This window comes from Bombina bombina, chromosome 5, assembly GCF_027579735.1.
Source record: "Bombina bombina isolate aBomBom1 chromosome 5, aBomBom1.pri, whole genome shotgun sequence".
NCBI classification, from domain to species: Eukaryota; Metazoa; Chordata; class Amphibia; order Anura; family Bombinatoridae; genus Bombina; species Bombina bombina.
This window is the reverse complement of record NC_069503.1, coordinates 1,136,858,899-1,136,883,268: the sequence shown is the minus strand read 5'-3', so window position 1 is coordinate 1,136,883,268 and position 24,370 is coordinate 1,136,858,899. Positions and strand designations below refer to the sequence as shown.

The 24,370-nt window shown below is 40.4% G+C and overlaps 1 protein-coding gene across 1 annotated transcript in view; it reads left to right on the top strand.

Moving 5' to 3' along the window:
• Positions 1-465: 465 nt before the first annotated feature.
• The window catches only part of LOC128661747 (ranBP-type and C3HC4-type zinc finger-containing protein 1), a 122,754-nt gene continuing 98,849 nt past the window's right edge, over positions 466-24,370 (top strand). The window contains exon 1 of the mRNA XM_053715967.1: positions 466-561. Within this exon, the coding sequence (XP_053571942.1) occupies positions 466-561 (96 nt within the window). The remainder of the gene's footprint in view (positions 562-24,370) is intronic.

The following is a 24,370-nucleotide window of genomic DNA, read 5'->3' as shown; positions in this document are numbered from 1 at the left end:
TAGTGAAAAATTTCCACCAATTAGGGCACATGGGGGTCTTTTTAAGTTCACAATGTGTAAATGATTTTATGGACTATGATTATGCCGAAACATGTTAGTCTTCTTTTTGCTCTAATAGGAACTGTCTTTCCAAGTTTTAAATGGATTAATAAAGTTTAATACTTTTATACTTTATTTACTGGCGTTATCTATTTTTTGTACTTATTTTTGCCAGCAAGCCAGTAAATATAGCTGCACTGCCGTCTGAATTTATAACATAGCAGCCCTTGCATTACATGCACCTGTTAGAGGAGCACCTGTGGAGTGTTCAATCAGCTAACACGCAAAGCCCTTGAAGCAAGGAAGTGGAAACACAGGAACGGAGCTTTGTGAGTAAACTCCCCTCTAACCCCCCCCCCCCACACTTTCAACAGACGGCCGCAAACAGGAACTACGAGCCATTGGCTCAGTGACGTCACCGGCACCATGAGGAAAGGAGAAAACGCTCAACTGCGTCTGGTGGACGGACAGGTGTCCGGGAGCAGTATCCGTAGAGTGGCGAGAATATTAGGTCCTGAACAAGTAAAATGGTAAAAGTTTGACTGTGGGGGTCTGGAGCGGTCAGGGAGAGTATGATATGACGGCTGGCTTTGTTTATTTTATTTACTACACATTTCCACTTGAAACTGCTATGCAGGAATTTAATACGAAGTGTATGCCTGGTAAATTTAATTAAATTACCTATATGTGCTATATGAAGATACTTACATAAATTGAAAGTGGTTGTTCAGCCAAGGACATTTGTTTACAGTCAGGCAGTTACTACTATTAATGTGCGTCTAAATGGACATTTGCTTGATTTGAACCGTCCGTGGTTACAATGACCCATGAAGGTCTCCAGAAGCATGTGCCTCGAGCCAGATGCTCCTGAGAACACCACCACGGGAAAGAGTCTCTTGTCTACTGATCTAGATCTATCAGCTGAAACAGATATGAATGGTCCCAGTTCCATTGTCTGAGCATGCATAACTGTAGAGCTCTCAAATGGAATCGAGCAAAGGGAATGATGTCCATGGAAGCAACCATCAGACCAATTACCTCCATACATTGAGCCACTGATGGCCGAACAGTAGACTGAAGAGAGGAAATAATCTATTACCGTCCCTAAGAAAATGACCCTTGTATGTAGCTGGAACAAGGGAACTCTTTTGCATTTTCACTTTCCATCCATGGGAACGTAGAAAAGACGTAGAAAAGACAAGATCGCTTGTTGAAAATATGGCGTCTGAACCAATATGTCGTCCAGGTAAGGCGCCACTGCAATTCTGAGCCCTGATCACTGCCAAGAGAGCCCCAGAATCTTTGAAAAAAATCTGGGAGGTTTGGCAAGGCCAGACTGAAGTGCCACAAAATGATAGTGTATGTCTAGAAAAGCAGATCTCAGGTACCTGTGATGATCCCTGTGAATGGGAACATGAAGATATGCATCCTTCAGGTCTATGGTCGTCATAAACTGACCCTCTTGGACCAAGGGGAGAATGGATCGAATGGTCTCCATTTTGAAGGATGGTACACTGAGAAACTTGTTTAGACAAGTTAGGTCTAAAATAGGACGAAAAGTCCCCTCTGAGGAAGCGTGAGCGAAACACGTGTCAGGCTTCAGAGAGTTCATACTCTTTTTTTTTAACCGCTTACTCTCTATAACTGTTGATTGCCAATAGCTTGTAAATGTGTGTTATATCCTGAGATCAGACGTTGTGCAATGTTAGTGAAACAAGTCAGTTAAACGTTAATCTAGCCCTAGCTATAGAAGGGGCTTAAGCAGACAGAATCTATTACACTTAACAGCTGTGCTAAAGTTGCCTGTGCAAGCAAGGACTTTATAATTACAGAGTATTAGCTAGATAGATTTATTCTCGCAATCTGACATCCAGCATGTTAACAGGTCCTCTTGTTACAGAATTATTTTCTAATTTAATAGCCAGCTGCAAAAAAACAGAATTTATGCTTACCTGATAAATTACTTTCTCCAACGGTGTGTCCGGTCCACGGCGTCATCCTTACTTGTGGGAATATCTCTTCCCCAACAGGAAATGGCAAAGAGTCCCAGCAAAGCTGGCCATATAGTCCCTCCTAGGCTCCGCCCACCCCAGTCATTCGACCGACGGACAGGAGGAAAAATATAGGAGAAACCATATGGTACCGTGGTGACTGTAGTTAAAGAAAATAATTCATCAGACCTGATTAAAAAACCAGGGCGGGCCGTGGACCGGACACACCGTTGGAGAAAGTAATTTATCAGGTAAGCATAAATTCTGTTTTCTCCAACATTGGTGTGTCCGGTCCACAGCGTCATCCTTACTTGTGGGAACCAATACCAAAGCTTTAGGACACGGATGAAGGGAGGGAGCAAATCAGGTTACCTAAACGGAAGGCACCACGGCTTGCAAAACCTCTCTTCCAAAAATAGCCTCCGAAGAAGCAAAAGTATCAAATTTGTAAAATTTGGCAAAAGTGTGCAGTGAAGACCAAGTCGCTGCCTTACATATCTGATCAACAGAAGCCTCGTTCTTGAAGGCCCATGTGGAAGCCACAGCCCTAGTGGAGTGAGCTGTGATTCTTTCAGGAGGCTGCCGTCCGGCAGTCTCATAAGCCAATCGGATGATGCTTTTAAGCCAAAAGGAAAGAGAGGTAGAAGTTGCTTTTTGACCTCTCCTTTTACCAGAATAGACGACAGAGAAGATGTTTGTCTGAACTCTTTTGTAGCTGCTAAGTAGAATTTTAGAGCACGGACTACATCTAAATTGTGTAGCAAACGTTCCTTCTTTGAAACTGGATTCGGACACAAAGAAGGTACAACTATCTCCTGGTTAATATTCTTGTTGGAAACAACCTTTGGAAGAAAACCAGGCTTAGTACGCAAAACAACCTTATCTGAATGGAACACCAGATAGGGCGGAGTACACTGCAGAGCAGATAACTCAAGCTCTTCTAGCAGAAGAAATAGCAACCAAAAACAAGACTTTCCAAGATAATAACTTAATATCTATGGAATGTATAGGTTCAAACGGAACCCCTTGAAGAACTGAAAGAACTAGATTTAGACTCCAGGGAGGAGTCAAAGGTCTGTAAACAGGCTTGATCCTAACCAGAGCCTGAACAAATGCTTGAACATCTGGCACAGCTGCCAGTCTTGTGTAGTAAGACAGATAAAGCAGAAATCTGTCCCTTTAGAGAACTCGCAGATAATCCTTTATCCAAACCTTCCTGCAGAAAGGAAAGAATCTTAGGAATTTTTATCTTATTCCATGGGAATCCCTTGGATTCACACCAACAGATATATCTTTTCCATATTTTATGGTAAATCTTTCTAGTCACCGGTTTTCTGGCCTGAACCAGAGTATCTATCACAGAATCTGAAAATCCACGCTTTGATAGAATCAAGCGTTCAATCTCCAAGCCGTCAGTAGGAGGGAGACCAGATTTGGATGTTCGAATGGACCCTGAACAAGAAGGTCCTGTCTCAAAGGTAGCTTCCATGGTGGAACCGATGACATTCACCAGGTCTGCATACCAAGTCCTGCGTGGCCACGCAGGAGCTATCAAGATCACCGAGGCCCTCTCCTGTTTGATCCTGGCTACCAGCCTGGGAATGAGAGGAAACGGTGGAAACACATAAGCTAGGTTGAAGGTCCAAGGTGCTACTAGTGCATCCACTAGAGTCGCCTTGGGATCCCTGGATCTGGACCCGTAGCAAGGAACCTTGAAGTTCTGACGAGACGCCATCAGATCCATGTCTGGAATGCCCCATAATTGAGTCAACTGGGCAAAGATCTCCGGGTGGAGTTCCCACTCCCCCGGATGGAATGTCTGACGACTCAGATAATCCGCTTCCCAGTTTTCCACACCTGGGATGTGAATCGCAGATAGATGGCAGGAGTGATCCTCCGCCCATTGTATTATTTTGGTCACTTCTTTCATCGCTAGGGAACTCCTTGTTCCCCCCTGATGATTGATATACGCAACAGTCATCATGTTGTCTGATTGGAATCTTATGAACCTGGCCTTTGCAAGCTGAGGCCAAGCCCTGAGAGCATTGAATATCGCTCTTAGTTCCAGAATGTTTATCGGGAGAAGAGACTCTTCCCGAGACCATAGTCCCTGAGCTTTCAGGGGTTCCCAGACCGCGCCCCAGCCCACTAGACTTGCGTCGGTCGTGACAATGACCCACTCTGGTCTGCGGAAGCTCATTCCCTGGGATAGATGGTCCAGGGTCAGCCACCAACGGAGTGAATCTCTGGTCTTTTGATCTACTTGAATCACTGGAGACAAGTCTGTATAGTCCCCATTCCACTGTTTGAGCATGCACAGTTGTAATGGTCTTAGATGAATTCGCGCAAAAGGAACTATGTCCATTGCTGCAACCATCAACCCTACTACTTCCATGCACTGAGCTATGGAAGGACGTGGAACAGAGTGAAGAACTTGACAAGTGCTTAGAAGTTTTGACTTTGACATCTGTCAGAAAAATCCTCATTTCTAAGGAATCTATTATTGTTCCCAAGAAGGGAACTCTTGTTGACGGAGACAGAGAACTTTTTTCTATGTTCACCTTCCATCCGTGAGATCTGAGAAAGGCCAGAATGATGTCTGTATGAGCCTTTGCTTTTGAAAGGGACGACGCTTGTATTAGAATGTCGCCCAAGTACGGTACTACTGCAATGCCCCTCGGTCTTAAAACCGCTAGAAGGGACCAGAGTACCTTTGTGAAAATCCTTGGAGCAGTGGCTAATCCGAATGGGAGGGCCACAAACTGGTAATGTTTGTCCAGAAAGGCGAACCTTAGGAACTGATGATGTTCTTTGTGGATAGGAATATGTAGGTACGCATCCTTAAGATCCACGGTAGTCATAAATTGACCTTCCTGGATAGTGGGTAGAATCGTTCGAATGGTTTCCATTTTGAACGATGGTACCCTGAGAAATTTGTTTAGGATCTTTAAATCCAGAATTGGTCTGAAGGTTCCCTCTTTTTTGGGAACTACGAACAGATTTGAGTAAAATCCCATTCCTTGTTCCGTCCTTGGAACAGGGTGTATTACTCCCATCTTTAACAGGTCTTCCACACAATGTAAGAACGCCTGTCTCTTTATTTGGTTTAAGGATAAGTGAGACATGTGGAACCTTCCCCTTGGGGGTAGTTCCCTGAATTCCAGAAGATAACCCTGAGAAACTATTTCCAGTGCCCAGGGATCCTGAACATCTCTTGCCCAAGCCTGAGCAAAGAGAGAGAGTCTGCCCCCTACTAGATCCGGTCCCGGATCGGGGGCTACTCCATCATGCTGTTTTGTTAGCAGCAGCAGGCTTCTTGGCCTGCTTACCCTTGTTCCAGCCTTGCATAGGTTTCCAGGCTGGTTTGGGCTGTGAGGCATTACCCTCTTGCTTAGAGGATGCAGAATTAGAGGCCGGTCCGTTCCTGAAATTGCGAAAGGAACGAAAATTAGACTTAATCTTAGCCTTGAAAGGCCTATCTTGTGGAAGGGCGTGGCCCTTTCCCCCAGTGATGTCTGAGATAATCTTTCAATTCTGGCCCAAAGAGAGTTTTACCTTTGAAAGGGATGTTAAGCAATTTTGTCTTGGATGATACATCCGCTGACCAAGACTTTAGCCAAAGCGCTCTGCGCGCCACAATTGCAAACCCTGAATTTTTCGCCGCTAATCTAGCTAATTGCAAAGCGGCATCTAAAATAAAGGAGTTAGCCAACTTAAGTGCGTGAACTCTGTCCATAACCTCCTCATACGGAGTCTCTCTACTGAGCGACTTTTCTAGTTCCTCGAACCAGAACCACGCTGCTGTAGTGACAGGAACAATGCACGAAATGGGTTGTAGAAGGTAACCTTGCTGTACAAAAATCTTTTTAAGCAAACCTTCCAATTTTTTATCCATAGGATCTTTGAAAGCACAACTATCCTCGATAGGAATAGTAGTTCGCTTGTTTAGAGTAGAAACTGCCCCCTCGACCTTAGGGACTGTCTGCCATAAGTCCTTTCTGGGGTCGACCATAGGAAATAATTTCTTAAATATAGGGGGGAACAAAAGGTATGCCGGGCTTCTCCCACTCCTTATTCACTATGTCCGCCACCCGCTTGGGTATAGGAAAAGCGTCGGGGTGCACCGGAACCTCTAGAAACTTGTCCATCTTGCATAATTTCTCTGGAATGACCAAGTTGTCACAATCATCCAGAGTAGATAACACCTCCTTAAGCAGTGCGCGGAGATGTTCTAATTTAAATGTCACAACATCAGGTTCAGCTTGTTGAGAAATTTTTCCTGAATCTGAAATTTCCCCATCTGACAAAACCTCCCTCATGGCCACTTCAGATTGGTGTGAGGGTATGACAGAATAATTATCATCAGCGCCCTCCTGCTCTTCAGTGTTTAAAACAGAGCAATCGCGCTTTCTCCGATATGCAGGCATTTTGGATAAAATATTTGCTATGGAGTTATCCATTACAGCCGTCAATTGTTGCATGGTAATAAGCATTGGCGCGCTAGATGTACTAGGGGCCTCCTGCGTGGGCAAAACTGGTGTAGACACAGTAGGAGATGATGTAGTATCATGCACAGTAGGAGATGATGTAGTATCATGTCTACTCCCCTCATCTGAGGAATCATCTTGGGCAATTTCATTATCTGTGGCAGTACTGTCCTTACTTTGTTTGGACGCTATGGCACAATTATCACACAATTTTGAATGGGGAGACACATTGGCTTTCATACATATAGAACATAGCTTATCCGAAGGCACAGACATGTTAAACAGGCTTAAACTTGTCAATAAAGCACAAAAACCGTTTTAAAACAAAACCGTTACTGTCACTTTAAATTTTAAACAGAACACACTTTATTACTGAATATGTGAAAAAGTATGAAGGAATTGTTCAAAATTTACCAAAATTTCACCACAGTGTCTTAAAGCATTAAAAGTATTGCATACCAATTTTCAGAGCTTTAACCCTTAAAATAACGGAACCGGAGCCGTTTACAAAATTAACCCCTATACAGTCCCAGCTACAGCCTTTGCTGTGACCTAACCAAGCCCAGAGGGGAATACGATACCAAATGACGCCTTCTAGAAACTTTTCCAACTATTTTCAGGTCCTCACACATGCATCTGCATGTCTTGCTCTCAAAAACAACTGCGCAGTAATGGTGCGAAAATGAGGCTCAGCCTACAACTGGGAAGGCCCTCCCTGACTGGAAAAGGTGTCTAACATAGTGCCTGACGTTAAAAAACGTTCCCCAAGTTTATAAGTGTGAATTATCAGCATTAACATGTATAAAATGTCCAAATAAAGCAATCGATTTAGCCCATAAAAGTGTCTACCAGTTTTATAGCCCATATTAAGCCCTTTATTCTGTTTGAAACTAAGAAAATGGCTTACCGGTCCCCATGAGGGGAAATGACAGCCTTCCAGCATTACACAGTCTTGTTAGAAATATGGCTAGTCATACCTTAAGCAGAAAAGTCTGCTAACTGTTTCCCCCAACTGAAGTTACTTCATCTCAACAGTCCTATGTGGAAACAGCAATCGATTTTAGTTACTGTCTGCTAAAATCATCTTCCTCTCACAAACAGAAATCTTCATCCTTTTCTGTTTCAGAGTAAATAGTACATACCAGCACTATTTTAAAATAACAAACTCTTGATAGTAGAATAAAAAAACTACATTTAAACACCACATACTCTTTACCATCTCCGTGGAGATGTTGCCTGTGCAACGGCAAAAAGAATGACTGGGGTGGGCGGAGCCTAGGAGGGACTATATGGCCAGCTTTGCTGGGACTCTTTGCCATTTCCTGTTGGGGAAGAGATATTCCCACAAGTAAGGATGATGCCGTGGACCGGACACACCAATGTTGGAGAAATATTGTTTTATCGGACTGCTTGATATTATACAAACCAAGTATAATGTTTCACATCTAGACATATGATTCTCAGAGGTATTATTCACACATCTATGCTATATATTGACATCTAGAGTTTAACCCTTTAATGACCACAGCACTTTTCCATTTTCTGTCCGTTTGGGACCAAGGCTATTTTTACATTTTTGTGGTGTTTGTGTTTAGCTGTAATTTTCCTCTTACTCATTTACTGTACCCACACATTATATACAGTTTTTCTCGCCATTATATGGACTTTCTAAAGATACCATTATTTTCATCATATCTTATAATTTACTATAAAAATTTTAATAAAATATGAGAAAAAATGGAAAAAACACTTTTTCTAACTTTGACCCCCAAAATCTGATACACATCTACAACCACCAAAAAACACCCATGCTAAATAGTTTCTACATTTTGTCCGGAGTTTAGACAAAATTTTTTTTTTTGCAAGTTATAGGGCCATAAATACAAGTAGCACTTTGCTATTTACAAACCACTTTTTTTTCAAAATTAGCGCTAGTTACATTGGGACACCGATATCTTTCAGGAATCCCTGATTATCCATTGACATGTATATATTTTTTTTAGAAGATGTCCCAAAGTATTGATCTAGGCCCATTTTAGTATATTTCATGCCACCATTTCATCGCCAAATGAGATCAAATAAAAAAAATTGTTCACTTTTTCACAATTTTTTTCACAAACTTTAGGTTTCTCACTGAAATTATTTACAAAAAGCTTGTGCAATTATGGCACAAATGGTTGTAAATGGTTCTCTGGGATCCCCTTTGTTCAGAAATAGCAGACATATATGGCTTTGGCATTGCTTTTTGGTAATTAAAAGGCCACAAAATGCCGCTGCTCATCACACGTGTATTATGTCTAGCAGTGAAGGGGTTAATTAGGTAACTTGCAGGGAGCTTGCAGGGTTAATTTTAGCTTTAGCGTAGAGATCAGCCTCCCAACTGACACATCAGACCCCCTGATCCCTCCCAAACAGTGCTCTTCCCTCCCCCACCCCACAATTGTCCCCACCATCTTAAGTACTGGCAGAAAGTCTGCCAATACTAAAATAAAACATAATTTATGCTTACCTGATAAATTCCTTTCTCCTGTAGTGTAGTCAGTCCACGGGTCATCCATTACTTATGGAATATATCTCTTCCTAACAGGAAACTGCAAGAGAATTACCCAGCAGAGCTGCTATATAGCTCCTCCCCTCACCTATCATACTCAGTCATTCGACCAAAGCAGACGAGAAAGGAGGAACCACAGGGTACAGTGGTGACTGGAGTTTAATTAAAATTTAGACCTGCCGTAAAAACAGGGCGGGCCGTGGACTGACTACACTACAGGAGAAAGGAATTTATCAGGTAAGCATAAATTATGTTTTCTCCTGTTAAGTGTAGTCAGTCCACGGGTCATCCATTACTTATGGAATACCAATACCAAAGCTAAAGTACACGGATGAAGGGAGGGACAAGGCAGGAACATTAAACAGAAGGAACCACTGCCTGAAGTACCTTTCTCCCAAAAATAGCCTCCGACGAAGCAAAAAAGTGTCAAATTTGTAAAATTTTGAAAAAGTGTGAATCGAAGACCAAGTCGCAGCCTTGCAAATCTGTTCAACAGAGGCCTCATTTTTAAAGGCCCAGGTGGAAGCCACAGCTCTAGTAGAATGAGCTGTAATCCTTTCAGGAGGCTGCTGTCCAGCAGTCTCATAGGCTAAGCGTATTATGCTACGAAGCCAAAAAGAGAGAGAGGTAGCCGAAGCCTTTTGACCTCTCCTCTATCCAGAGTAAACGACAAACAGGGAAGAAGTTTGACGAAAATCCTTAGTTGCCTGCAAATAGAATTTCAGGGCACGGACTACGTCCAGATTATGCAAAAGTCGTTCCTTCTATGAAGAAGGGTTAGGACACAGAGATGGAACAACAATCTCTTGATTGATATTCCTGTTAGTAACTACCTTAGGTAAGAACCCAGGTTTAGTACGCAGGACTACCTTGTCTGAATGAAAAATCAGATAAGGAGAATCACAATGTAAGGCAGATAACTCAGAGACTCTTCGAGCCGAGGAAATAGCCATCAAAAACAGAACTTTGCAAGATAACAGCTTGATATCAATGGAATGAAGGGGTTCAAATGGAACGCCTTTGAGAACATTAAGAACTAAGTTTAAGCTCCACGGCGGAGCAACAGTCTTAAACACAGGCTTAATCCTAGTTAAAGCCTGACAGAAAGCCTGAACATCTGGAACTTCAGCCAGACGTTTGTGTAGAAGAATAGACAGAGCAGAAATCTGTCCCTTTAACGAACTAGTAGATAAGCCCTTTTCTAAACCCTCTTGTAGAAAGGACAATATCCTAGGAATCCTAACCTTACTCCATGAGTAACTCTTGGATTCGCACCAATGTAAATATTTACTCCATATCTTATGGTAAATTTTTCTGGTAACAGGCTTCCTAGCCTGTATTAAGGTATCAATAACCGACTGCGAGAAGCCACGCTTTGATAGAATCAAGCGTTCAATCTCCATGCAGTCAGCCTCAGAGAAATTAGATTTAGATGTTTGAAAGGACCCTGAATTAGAAGGTCCTGTCTCAGAGGCAGAGACCACGGTGGACAGGACGACATGTCCACTAGGTCTGCATACCAGGTCCTGCGTGGCCACGCAGGCGCTATCAGAATCACCAAAGCTCTCTCCTGTTTGATCTTGGCAATCAAACGAGGAAGCATCGGGAATGGTGGAAACACATAAGCCATGTTGAAGACCCAAGGGGCTGTCAGAGCATCTATCAGCACCGCTCCCGGGTCCCTGTACCTGGATCCGTAACAAGGAAGCTTGGCGTTCTGACGAGACGCCATGAGATCCAGATCTGGTTTGCCCCAATGACGAATCAGTTGAGCAAAGACCTCCGGATGAAGCTCCCACTCCCCCGGATGAAAAGTCTGGCGACTTAGAAAATCCGCCTCCCAGTTCTCCACGCCTGGGATGTAGATCGCTGACAGGTGGCAAGAGTGAGACTCTGCCCAGCGAATTATCTTTGAGACTTCCAACATCGCTAGGGAACTTCTGGTTCCCCCTTCATGGTTGATGTAAGCCACAGTCGTGATGTTGTCCGACTGAAATCTGATGAACCTCAGAGTTGCTAACTGAGGCCAAGCTAGGAGAGCATTGAATATTGCTCTTAACTCCAGAATATTTATTGGGAGGAGTTTCTCCCCCTGAGTCCATAATCCCTGAGCTTTCAGAGAATTCCAGACTGCTCCCCAGCCTAGAAGGCTGGCGTCTGTTACAATCGTCCAATCTGGCCTGCGAAAGGTCATCTCCTTGGACAGATGTGGCCGAGAAAGCCACCATAGAAGAGAATCTCTGGTCTCTTGATCCAGATTTAGTAGGGGGGAAAAATCTGAGTAATCCCCGTTCCACTGACTTAGCATGCACAATTGCAGCGGTCTGAGATGCAGGCGCGCAAATGGAACTATGTCCATTGCCGCTACCATTAAGCCGATTACTTCCATGCACTGAGCTACTGACGGGTGTGGAATGGAGCGAAGGACACGGCAAGCATTTAGAAGTTTTAATAACCTGGCCTCTGTCAGGTAAATTTTCACCTCTACAGAATCTATAAGAGTCCCTAGAAAGGGAACTCTTGTAAGTGGTAATAGAGAACTCTTTTCCACGTTCACCTTCCACCCATGCGACCTCTGAAATGCCAGAACTATCTCTGTATGAGACTTAGCAGTTTGAAAACTTGACGCTTGTATCAGAATGTTGTGTAGGTACGGAGTCACCGCTATGCCTCGCGGTCTTAGTACTGCCAGAAGTGATCCTAGAATTTTTGTAAAGATTCTTGGAGCCGTAGCTAATCCGAAGGGAAGAGCTACAAACTGGTAATGCCTGTCTAGGAAGGCAAATCTCAGATACCGGTAATGGTCCTTGTGAATCGGTATGTGAAGGTAGGCATCCTTTAGATCCACTGTGGTCATGTACTGACCCTCTTGGATCATGGGAAGGATGGTTCGAATAGTTTCCATTTTGAATGATGGAACTCTTAGAAATTTGTTTAGGATTTTTAAGTCCAAGATTGGCCTGAAGGTTCCCTCTTTCTTGGGAACCACAAATAGGTTTGAATAGAATCCCTGCCCGTGTTCCGTCCGCAGAACTGGGTGGATTACCCCCATTAGTAAGAGGTCTTGTACACAGCGTAGAAACGCCTCTTTCTTTATTTGGTTTGCTGATTACCTTGAAAGATGAAATCTCCCCCGTGGAGGAGAAGTTTTGAAGTCCAGCAGATATCCATGAGATATGATCTCCAACGCCCAGGGATCCTGGACATCTCTTGCCCAAGCCTGTGCGAAGAGAGAAAGTCTGCCCCCCACTAGATCCATTTCCGGATAGGGGGCCCTCTCTTCATGCTGTTTTGGGGGCAGCAGCAGGTTTCTTGGCCTGCTTGCCCCTGTTCCAGGACTGGTTAACTTTCCAGCCCTGTCTGAAACGAGCAACAGCTCCTTCCTGTTTTGGAGCGGAGGAAGTTGATGTTGCTCCTGCCTTGAAGTTACGAAAGGCACAGAAATTAGACTGTTTGGCCTTTGATTTGGCCCTGTCCTGAGGTAGAGCATGGCCCTTACCTCCCGTAATGTCAGCAATAATTTCTTTCAAGCCGGGCCCGAATAAGGTCTGCCCTTTGAAAGGAATATTAAGCAATTTAGATTTAGAAGTCACGTCAGCTGACCAGGATTTAAGCCATAGCGCTCTGCGCGCTTGGATGGCGAATCCGGAGTTCTTAGCCGTAAGTTTGGTTAAATGCACAACGGCATCAGAAACAAATGCGTTAGCTAGCTTAAGTGTCTTAATCTTGTTGATTATTTCATCCAATGGAGCTGAGCGAATGGCCTCTTCCAGAGACTCAAACCAGAATGCTGCCGCAGCAGTGACCGGCGCAATGCATGCGAGGGGCTGTAAAATAAAACCTTGTTGAACAAACATTTTCTTAAGGTAACCCTCTAATTTTTTATCCATTGGATCTGAAAAGGCACAACTATCCTCCACCGGGATAGTGGTACGCTTAGCTAAAGTAGAAACTGCTCCCTCCACCTTAGGGACCGTCTGCCATAAGTCTCGCGTGGTGGCGTCAATAGGAAACATTTTCCTAAATATGGGAGGAGGGGTAAAAGGCACACCCAGTCTATCCCACTCCTTGCTAATAATCTCTGTAAGCCTTTTTGGTATAGGAAATACGTCAGTACACACCGGTACCGCATAGTATCTATCCAACCTACATAATTTCTCTGGAATTGCAACCGTGTTACAATCATTCAGAGCCGCTAATACCTCCCCTAGCAACGTGCGGAGGTTCTCTAGCTTAAATTTAAAATTGGAAATCTCTGAATCCAGTCTCCCTGGATCAGATCCGTCACCCACAGAATGAAGCTCTCCGTCCTCACGTTCTGCAAACTGACGCAGTATCTGACATGGCTCTCATCTCATCCGCGCGCTCTATCCTTAACCCAGAGCTATCACGCTTGCCTCTTAATTCTGGCAACTTAGATAATACTTCTGTCATAACAGTAGCCATGTCTTGCAAAGTGATTTGTAAGGGCCTCCCTGATGTACTTGGCGCCACAAAATCACGCACCTCCTGAGCGGGAGGCGAAGGTACTGACACGTGAGGAGAGTTAGTCGTCATAACTTCCCCCTCGTCGTCTGGTGATAATTTCTTTACATGTAAAGATTGACTTTTATTTAAAGTAGCATCAATGCAATTAGTACACAAATTTCTATTGGGCTCCACATTGGCCTTTAAACATAATGAACAAAGAGATTCATCTAAGTCAGACATGTTTAAACAAACTAGCAATGAGACTAGCACACTTGGAAATACTTTTCAAAATTAATTTACAAGCAATATAAAAACCGTTACTGTGCCTTTAAGAAACACAGAAAAACTGACACAGTTGAAATAATGACCAAAATAGTTATAGCAACCAAATTTTCACAGTAAATGTATTAAGTTAGCAAAGGATTGCACCCACCAGCAAATGGATGATTAACCCCTTAGTACCCAAAAACGGATAACAATTATATAATTAACGTTTTTCTCACAGTCAAATACACTGTCACAGGACTGCTGTGCCCGATTACCTCCCTCAAAATGGATTTTGAAGACCCCTGAGCTCTCTAGAGACTATCTGGATCATGGAGGATGAAGTAGACAGATTGTGACTGAATTTTTACTGCGCAAAAAAGCGCTAAAATAGCCTGCTACCAGTCGTTTTTACTGCAGTTAAGGCTCATACATTATTTCAGTATTAACAGTATTTTCAGAGTCAATTCCATTCCTTAGAAAAATACATTCAGTGTACACACACACACACACATCAGCCTGATACCAGTCGCTATCACTGCATTTAAGGCTGAACTTACTTTACAATGGTATCAGCAGTATTTTCTCAGTCAATTCCATTCCTCAGAAAATAAATTACTGCACATACCTCATTTGTTGCAGGGGAGCCCTGCATGCTATTCCCCTTCTCTGAAGTTACCTCACTCCTCAGATGAGAAACAGCCAGTGGATCTTAGTTACGTCTGCTAAGACCATAGAAAAAAACCCCAGGCAGATTCTTCTTCTAATGCTGCCTGAGAATAAACAGCACACTCCGGTGCCATTTAAAAATAACCAACTTTTGATTGTAGAAATAAACTAAGTTAAAAAACACCACAGATCTCTCACAGCTTCCTTTTTAGTTAGGCTGCAAGAGAATGACTGAGTATGATAGGTGAGGGGAGGAGCTATATAGCAGCTCTGCTGGGTAATTCTCTTGCAGTTTCCTGTTAGGAAGAGATATATTCCATAAGTAATGGATGACCTGTGGACTGACTACACTTAACAGGAGAAAAGGTATTTTAAAAAAATATATATATTTTTTAGCATATTTACATATGCTGTGTAGGATTCCCCCCTTAGCCCCCAACCTCCCTGATCCCCCCCCCCAAACAGCTCTCTAAACCCCCCCCCCAAAAAAAAACAGCTCTCTAACCCTCCCCCTTACTGGGAGCCATCTTGGGTACTGGCAGCTGTCTGCCAGTACCCAGTTTCTGCAAAACAATGCTTTTTTTATTATTATTTTTCCTTTTTTTCTGTAGTGTAGCTTCCCCCCAAAGAACAACCCCCCTCCACCTCCCAGATCACTTCAATTTTGAAAAAAATCATTTTTACCCAACTTATTTGCACAAGTTCTCTGTAGTGTAGCCGTTCCCACACGCATCCACCCCCGGTGCACGCGCGTCTGTGCGTGCCCCCCTCAACGTCACATGGCCCATCGATGGCTGCCCACCCGCCTCCCACAGAGTGGCTCTCTCTGCATCGGATGGCCAAGGGGGGTTATTGCAGGATGCCTCGATATCAAGGCATCACTGTAATAACCAGAAAGCGGCTGGAAGCGAGCAGGATCGCTTCCAGCTGCTTTCCAGACCAAGGACGTACGCCATACGTCCTCGGTCATTAACTGTATTTTTTTTTTGAGGACGTATGGCGTACGTCCTTGGTCGTTAAGGGGTTGTGTTTTCAAACGTATATGATTGAATAGTTAAACCAATAAAGATAAAGTATGAATGGTTAAAAATCATTCCTGTATTATTCAGTGATCATAATTGCAGGGGTAAAGCACTCTTGCTACAGACTTTAACTCATTTATCTACGAGTCTCCTTAGTGCTATATTGCCCCCCTAACAGGTGCTTGTTGATTACAAAAATATTTGTCACCTATAGGTACTTACCATTAGTACTACTTTACCTACTATATTGTTACTATATTACTAATTGTACCTTTGATTAGTGATCTATCACTGTTTCTTTTTGAATAATCTTAGTTTATTTTTTCGCTTTAGATTGTCAATAGCCATGAATATTCGCCAATAAAAAATAAATAAATCACACCACGTGGTACATGATTAGCAGAGATCGTTCAGTGGGTAACTTGCTGTAGGGGCCACAGTTAATTGTTTTGCATGTAAGTCATCCATAAAGGTTTACAAGAATGAAGTGTTTAGAGTTTAAATGGACAGTATACTATAAAATAGTTTTTCCCTTAATGTGATTCTAATTACTTTTTTTTTTACCAGCTGCATAGTATAAAATGTATGAGATTTGCTGTTTAAGGCTTATTTGTGTATATGAATTAGCTGATTTTGTGTTTTGAGGCCACAACCCAATAAAATGGGTTGAGCTTGTAGATATAATCAGATCTCATTACTGTATCACATTGTGTACATATACATGTGTCTGTATGTTATATCTGTAGGTATAATCAGATCTCATTACTGTATCACACTGTGTACATATACATGTGTCTGTATCTTATATCTGTAGGTATAATCAGATCTCATTACTGTATCACATTGTGTACATATACATGTGTCTGTATCTTATATCTGTAGGTATAATCAGATCTCATTACTGTGTCACTGTGTACATATATATGCGTCTATCTTATATCTGTAGGTATAATCTGATCTCATTACTGTATCACAATGTGTACATATACATGTCTATCTTATATCTGTAGGTATAATCAGATCTAATTACTGTATCACATTGTGTACCTATACATGTGTCTATGTTATATCTGTAGGTATAATCTGATCTCATTACTGTATCACAATGTGTACATATACATGCGTCTATGTTATATCTGTAGGTATAATCAGATCTAATTACTGTATCACATTGTGTACCTATACATGTGTCTGTTATATCTGTAGGTATAATCAGATCTCATTACTGTATCACATTGTGTACATATTGTCAAGGTATTTGAAATATTATTAAATAATATATAGAGGTATATTTGTCTTTATTTAATAGATCTGTGGATATGAACATGGTCTGTAGACAAAGGTTTGTTCCTAAGAGATCTCCCACATTCATTATGTAAAATTATGCTGAACACAGGGAGAGACAATGGAACATTTGGCCTGCCAAATTTCAGAACAGTCACTTAGAGGAATGTTGGGGGAAGTAATTTTGAAAGAGAACAGGATGAGTCATAAAAGGCAAATTAAGAGGATAGATTGTCAGATAGGTAACACCACACAAAATATATGGAGACGAAATGTCTGAAATACCCATCTTGGAACTGATCAAAATCATAGAGAAACAGCTTTTATACACATAGGTGTTAATCATCCTTAAACATCAAATACACATCTGCACTACTAGCTAAACAGGAAATATGCTGCATTAAGACTTTTACAACTACTCGTGGATTGACCCCATGTGGTGAGTATGAGACAAAAAGTCTGGCAACTGAAGTTACTGAAAAGTTAGAATGTTAGGATAATACAGTGAAGGCCCATGACTTACATTATGATTTCAAAGCAACTGTATATATTTTAATGGATATGAGATGTGTGTATATATATATATATATATATATATATATATATATATATATATATATATATATATATATATATATATATATATATATATATATATATATATATATATATATATATATATATATATGTGTATATATATGTGTATGTTTTGAAAGCATGAATATCTTAGCCTCTGTGTGTTTAAGAACATGAATAGATGTTTATGGACCTGAAGAGAAGTGATTATTAACATTTATTTTTATTTCAGATCTACATAGACAGGATTCACTTGGAATACAGTACAATACTGAATTAAAAATAAGCTATTATTCACATATAAATGCCAGGATACCGATAACATTGTAATGCATTTTAAACTAATAATTAGCAGTATTAAATTACCTAAATAAAATAAAATGTTAATATAACATATTTGGTATCAGAATAATCAGAAAAAAATAACCTAATATTAACCATCTGTAATTGGGGTTATATATGATTAATGCAGAGAGTGTGATCTGATTAAATAACCATTTTATGAAAGAAATTTTTTTTTTTAACTTGCTTAAAAATGTTAGAGATGGTCTTGTTGTATTTGTTTGTTTGTACGTCTGCTGCCACCTGGTGTTATGTTGCGAGAACTACAGCCAGAAGGTTCTCTCTGGTTGTTAAAAATGAAATTTCCAAGGGCCAATCCGATTTAGACTTCCCAGATAACCAATGGGAAGGTCAGCTCCCGCAGGGCCACCCACAATTTACCAGTGATGGGAAAACCAAATAAAAAGTGAATGCAATGGAGAGAAAGGAACAGATTTTGCTGACTTGAATGATACATTGCTGGGCGTCCAAAATACACTCATTCTAAACAAGCTGATCTACCTTCTTCTCATTGATTGCGATATACACTTATTGGTGATCTGAGGTAAAATAATTCCTACCAAGAAATATTGGATATCGACTGCTTTTTACTTTGGTAACGTATTCAAGGTTTTGTAAGATAAGTTATATGCATAGTTAATTTGTATTTAATAGATTTAAAGAAGCAGTGTGGTTTTTATTTTCAAGTTAGCATTTCACAGCCTATATATATATACTGTTTAAATCTGCGTCTGATTGACCAAGTAACTCATCTATGCAAGTTCTGATATTGTCAGTTAATTTTGTATTGGGATAAATTGCAGTTAAATAGCAGAATATATATATATTATCCTATTGTTTTATAAACACTGTTTAGAATTTTATTGCTTGGATGTTAAAGGTTTTTAGTCCCATTGTGTTAAATAAATAAAAGGCTGAATTGTGAAGGTATATCTTTCTGGGTTTTGTAAGAAGAATAGCATATCTTAAGAGTTGGTTTTAACGCATATAAACTTTTATTTAGTTTCCTTTTACTGCAATATAGTTCAATATGTTTATGGATATTAACTAAATAAAAGAATTCAGATATTTATATTAATTGTATGGTCTAGTAGGTGCATGGTTGATAAGGGTTTCTATTTCTTTGTATTGTGTTTATAACCCTGCCATAAACTTATATATATTATTTGGATAGCACTGCTAAGATTTTCATAAATATACTGACATAATAATTGGAGGCACTTTGCATGAGATTTAATAATATCCATCATAATTGATATAATATATTTGTAAGTAAATAGAAATTATTATAAAAGAGAAAAAAAAATTAAAAAATTCATATTTCGATATTAATATTTTGAAGATATATATTTTTTTTTGAAAAGTTGAAATATTAATTTTCATATTTCGAGATTGACATTAATATCTTGAAATATTATTAAAGATTAATTTTAAAAGATTAATAAAAATATTAATTTTTCATATTTAAAAATTAATCAAAAATATTAATTTTTCATATTTTCAAAGTTAATCAAAAATATAAATTTTTCATATTTCGAAATATTAATTTTTCATATTTCAAAATTAATAATATTTTTTTTTTTAAATATAATTTTTTTTTTCTTCTCTTTTTATTGGCAAAAATTGTATTAGCGTTTTAGTTAAATAAATACTAAACCAATACAATAATGTCTGTAGCCAGAAGTGACTCATTTAATTCTATACATAGCAATGAAATTGGTCCCATAACCATACCTATTACTAAAGGTCAGGTCCTTAAGAAAGATATCTTAAGTTACCTTAAAGGGAAGTTTAATATTGCGGGTGAATTAAATGATTTTATGGATATGCTTGAAACTAGGGCTAAAAATATTACCGTTAATAATAATATGTGGAATGAAGAGAATGAATTCTTCCAGGAATTATTAATGATTAATCAATGCAAAGATCCCAAAAAGCGAGAAGAACTAATACTAAAATCTTGGCCCCTTTTAATATGCATAATTGACGAAATGTCGTTTTGTGTCACAGACAAACGATTGCAAATACAGGAGCTAGAAAATAGTATTCGTTCCTCACGCAGACGCGAAGAGGGTTTAAAAACAGCCAAAAATAAAATGGATGAATTTGCCCAAAACCTAGCCACCTTAGATAAGCACAATATGGACTTAATCGCGCAGATACAAGATTTAAATAAACAGCTTGCGCAAAGCCAGAGAGAATTAAGCGATTTAAAAAGGTCATATCGCCATAATGAAAACCCCTATATTAGCAATGAGAATAATACAGATAATGCTAACTCCTTTAGCGAACGCGTCAGGGACGAGGTACGAAAATATATAGAACAACATAGACAAATGACCCCTAACGGGTCAGAAGTAGATTTCCCAAATAGACAATCCCCTCAGGATGTAAATCCAGAGGACAGCTGTAGCGCAGCTGATGCGGGGGAGGGAAACTAACAGAGAATCCCAAAATAAGTCTGAAAGTCTATGATTCCCATAAAATAATCACCTTCGTACAACGCGCAGTACCTATATTCTCCAATAAGGGAACAACATCTGTAATTGATCATTTACAGGCTTTTGAAAATGCGTTAGCTATAATGAATGTTACAAGTGAGAAATTGAAAATTGAATTTCTGCCTTGGGTATTTGACAGTAGGCATCACAAATTCTTTGTTTCACTAAAGGATATGAATATTCATTCCTGGAATGGGGTAAAACAACAATGCAGAAAAGAATTCGGGCAATATCGCACTAAAACTGCCGCGAAAATAGCGGTATATGGTTTAAAGTGTCGTGCAAATCAGAGTCCAGTCGAATTCCTTTCTGTATTGAAAAATGCGTACAGTATGGCTGAAGATAATCCCAGATTTGATGGCTCAGAATTTGTAAATTTATTTTTTGAAGCATTGCCTACACCCATCAAAATCAACTTAGCTAGAGATTTTGATGAGGACTGCTCATTGGAATGGCTGATCAAAGAGAGTACGAAGTTATACTCTATTCAGCAGTCCAGTGAGCAGGGGGTTAAAAAGGAGTCAAAACCCAAAATTGTGGCAGAAACTAGGGTGTCACCTAGCCCCCTCAATTTGGAGTCTAACAAGAGGACTTATGCAGAGGTGGCCAGTCAAAACAGGCCATCTCCACAGAGGTTTAATTCTGCCCCTCCCCCTACACAGGTTGAGGCGCAGGGAGACTATAACCAAAGTGGGGGACATAATCAGGTGAATAATTACTCACAAAGAGAATACTCACCAAATAATTGGTATCCGCGCAAGGGTAGATACAATAGACGGCGAAGATATTCTCAGGGTAACCAGACACCCCAGGTATATAATGCTCCCCAAAGTACTAATGCTGAACAAGCTGAACCCCAGGGGCAACCACGCCAGAATAGAAATAGTGGCCCTGATTCGGAGGGAACCCAATGGTCCAGGAATCAGTACAATGGGGCACCAAGAGATAGGCCCAGGGGTAGAGGTAACTTGTACAATCAGGTAGATATGCTGTTTACCCAATTAAATCTGTTGAGCGAACAAATCGCTAATATGAGTCAAAAATCTACGGCTCAGCAACCGAACAATACTTTTTTAGGGGTACAGCCAGTGGTCAGCAGTGGACCACAGGCACAGTCATAAATACTGCAGTATCACCTGAAGGGGAGGGGAGAGATATACAAAATGTAGTAATAAATATCAATGATACTAATCATGTTATCTCCCCACAGACCGGAAACGGACAAATTAGCTGTGACAATGAGCGACATCAGCCGGAAAAAGTTAACAAATCTCTTCCTTTGCAGCTCTCTCTTAACCTTGTTTCCACAGATGCAGTACAAAAGAATCCAGCCGACCCTGTCATAGAGGAAACAGGTAGGTATGAAGCTTCTCCTGCATCGGAAAGCATGGCAAACTCAGGTAATACGTGGCGAAGCCCACAAATGTATGAGAATGCAAATTTTATGTGCGAAATGATAGAAACTGCAGGAAGATATTATGTACTAGTTGAGCTGCAAGATTCAGTCTCCAACCCTATCAGGGGATTAATTGACACTGGGTCACAGGCAACTATCTTATCCCACAGATACTACACACAGCTAAATGAGCTAACACCCCACAAACCTAAAATAAAAGAATTTGACGGTTCTCTGATAGGTGTTGGGGGTGATTCCCTAAAAGTCTACGGTATTGCCTGGTTAAAATTTAAATTGGGGAACAGGGTCATAAGACACCCTGTCATTATAGTGGATCTGCCAACTGATCGTTTAATTATTGGTAGTGATCTCCTGAAGCGATTAAGCACCATAATTGATTGCATAAATAATGTAATTTGGTCGCAAGTTAAACGGCCTATCAATTATGAAAAATCTGGTACATCTCGCACCCGACACAGCTGTCACGTGGTGGAAGAGAAACCAGATGCTGTGGAGATTCATTTCAGGAATAACTCTACACCTGAAATCACTATTCTACAAATAGATGATCAGACTCCTTTTAGTGGCTCTGATGGTAATACTTTTAAAATATCGCCTGGAAAGATAGCGAATATCTCCCTAGATGGCGATATATTAACCATATCACTCCACAAGGGGGATCCTAAAATCCCTAAAGGGGGAGACCATGCTCAATACCTCACAGGGATTGAGAGAGTTAAAGAGGATCTATTTATCCCTATACAAGTACATGACCTTGGTAAAACCAAGTATGCTAAAATAAACTTAAAACAGGAAGCTAGCTATATAAGCAAAGGTTTATTAGAGCAAATAGCTGAACCTAAAGTGATTAAATATCTTTCTCCCCAAGACCACTGTGTCAACGGCCTGGATGACAGGTCTGAAAGCTATAACATCACAGCTAAGTGCTTATTATCTATCTCTCTTGGTAATAAGTCAGTGAAGCACCTGTTTTTAGTTTTAAATACTCCCCATAATCAAATATACATTGGCAATGATATCTTACATAGATATGCCATACAAATAGATCTGATTAATTCTTGCCTCTGGAGCAGGTTAAAGGGGGACCCTGAAGTATTTCAGGATGAAAATGCAGCCCTGAAATCAAACCAGCAATTGCCATATGCTGTGAATATGCAGGTATCTAGCGATGTTATAATTCCTGCTGGGGCTGATAAATTTCTTTTACCCTTACAGGTAAAGAGAGGTCAGAAATTAAAAACTTCTGAAACACTAATTTGCCTCTCCCATAGAATACAAAATCTGGGTGTCACAGTGACTTACACTCCTATGGTGAATATTGGAACTGTTCCAATACATATTATTGTGCATAACATGACCCCACAGGATATAACATTATCCAAGGGAACTACCATAGGATATGCACTGGAATCAAGTTATTACACTTTTGGATTCCAGAATAATGTAATTGGGCTAATACCTGAAGGATACCTAACTGAAGAACAATTAATAGAACAATCCTTTGCATCTATGCCAGAGGGTCTATTTAATGTTCAGTCTATTTATCCCTTCAGCTCAGAGGAAGGCATCTGTAAGATTGAAGAAGCCTCTCTAGTATTTGATCAGCCAATCAAACAGCAAGATTACCCCAATACCCAGAGTCATGGGAGCAATGTAAATTATAATCAAGGGGATCTCACCTCTAGACTGGAAGAAGCCTATGAAATAGGACAGCCTGAAATCTTTCCAGGATTTCAGCAAATAGTCGAAGAGCAAATATCCTTAGCTAATGGCTGTTCCAGCGATGATGAACGCCAACAGCTGCGAGAACTCCTGATGGAGTACAAGGATATTTTTGCTAAGGATTCTTATGACTGTGGTACCACAGACTTGCACATTGCAAGAATACAAACAGATCCTAATGCGCCACCTGTATTTGTCAAACAATACAGACTTCCCTTAGCCTCATATGATTCTCTTGCAGAGATCATAAGGAATTTGGAAGAAAGAGGTATTATCAGACAGGTGCACAGCTCTTATAATAATCCTATTCTAGGTGTCCTTAAGCCCAATGGACAATGGCGTTTGTGTGCTGACTTAAGACAGCTAAACAAACGAGTATACATGTCTGGCTGGCCTGTACCATACATTGACCAGTGCCTAGCACAAATGCAGGGATCCAAAATATTCACTGCCATTGATTGTGCACAGGGATATTGGACCATAAAGGTACATGAAGAGGACCAATATAAGCTGGCATTCTCTTTCCAAAAGGTCCAATATGCATTCCAGAGACTTCCATTTGGATACATAAATTCTGGACATGAATTTGCTGTATTCATGCATAAGGCTATGCCTGACGCACTGGAAAGGGGGACCTTATCTTATGTTGATGATGTTTTAATCAAAAGCACCGACTTTGAAAAACACATCACAGAACTTAAACATGTCCTCAGCCAACTTAAAAGGGCAGGTGTCAAATTATCCCTGCAAAAAGCTCAATGGTGCCGCACTCGTGTAAACTTCTTGGGACATGAAGTTACCTCTGACGGATTAAATCCCCAGAAGAAAAAGGTGGAAGCTATAGTGAATTCTAAAAACCCGACTAACTTAAAGGAATTGAGATCATTCCTGGGTATGACGAATTATTCTCGCAAATTCATTGATAATTATGCGGAATTAACTAAACCACTACTACTTCTTCTGAAGAAAGATGTGAAATGGCACTGGAGTGAGTCTCAAGAGACAGCCATCAGAGAGCTGAAGAGAAAACTCACT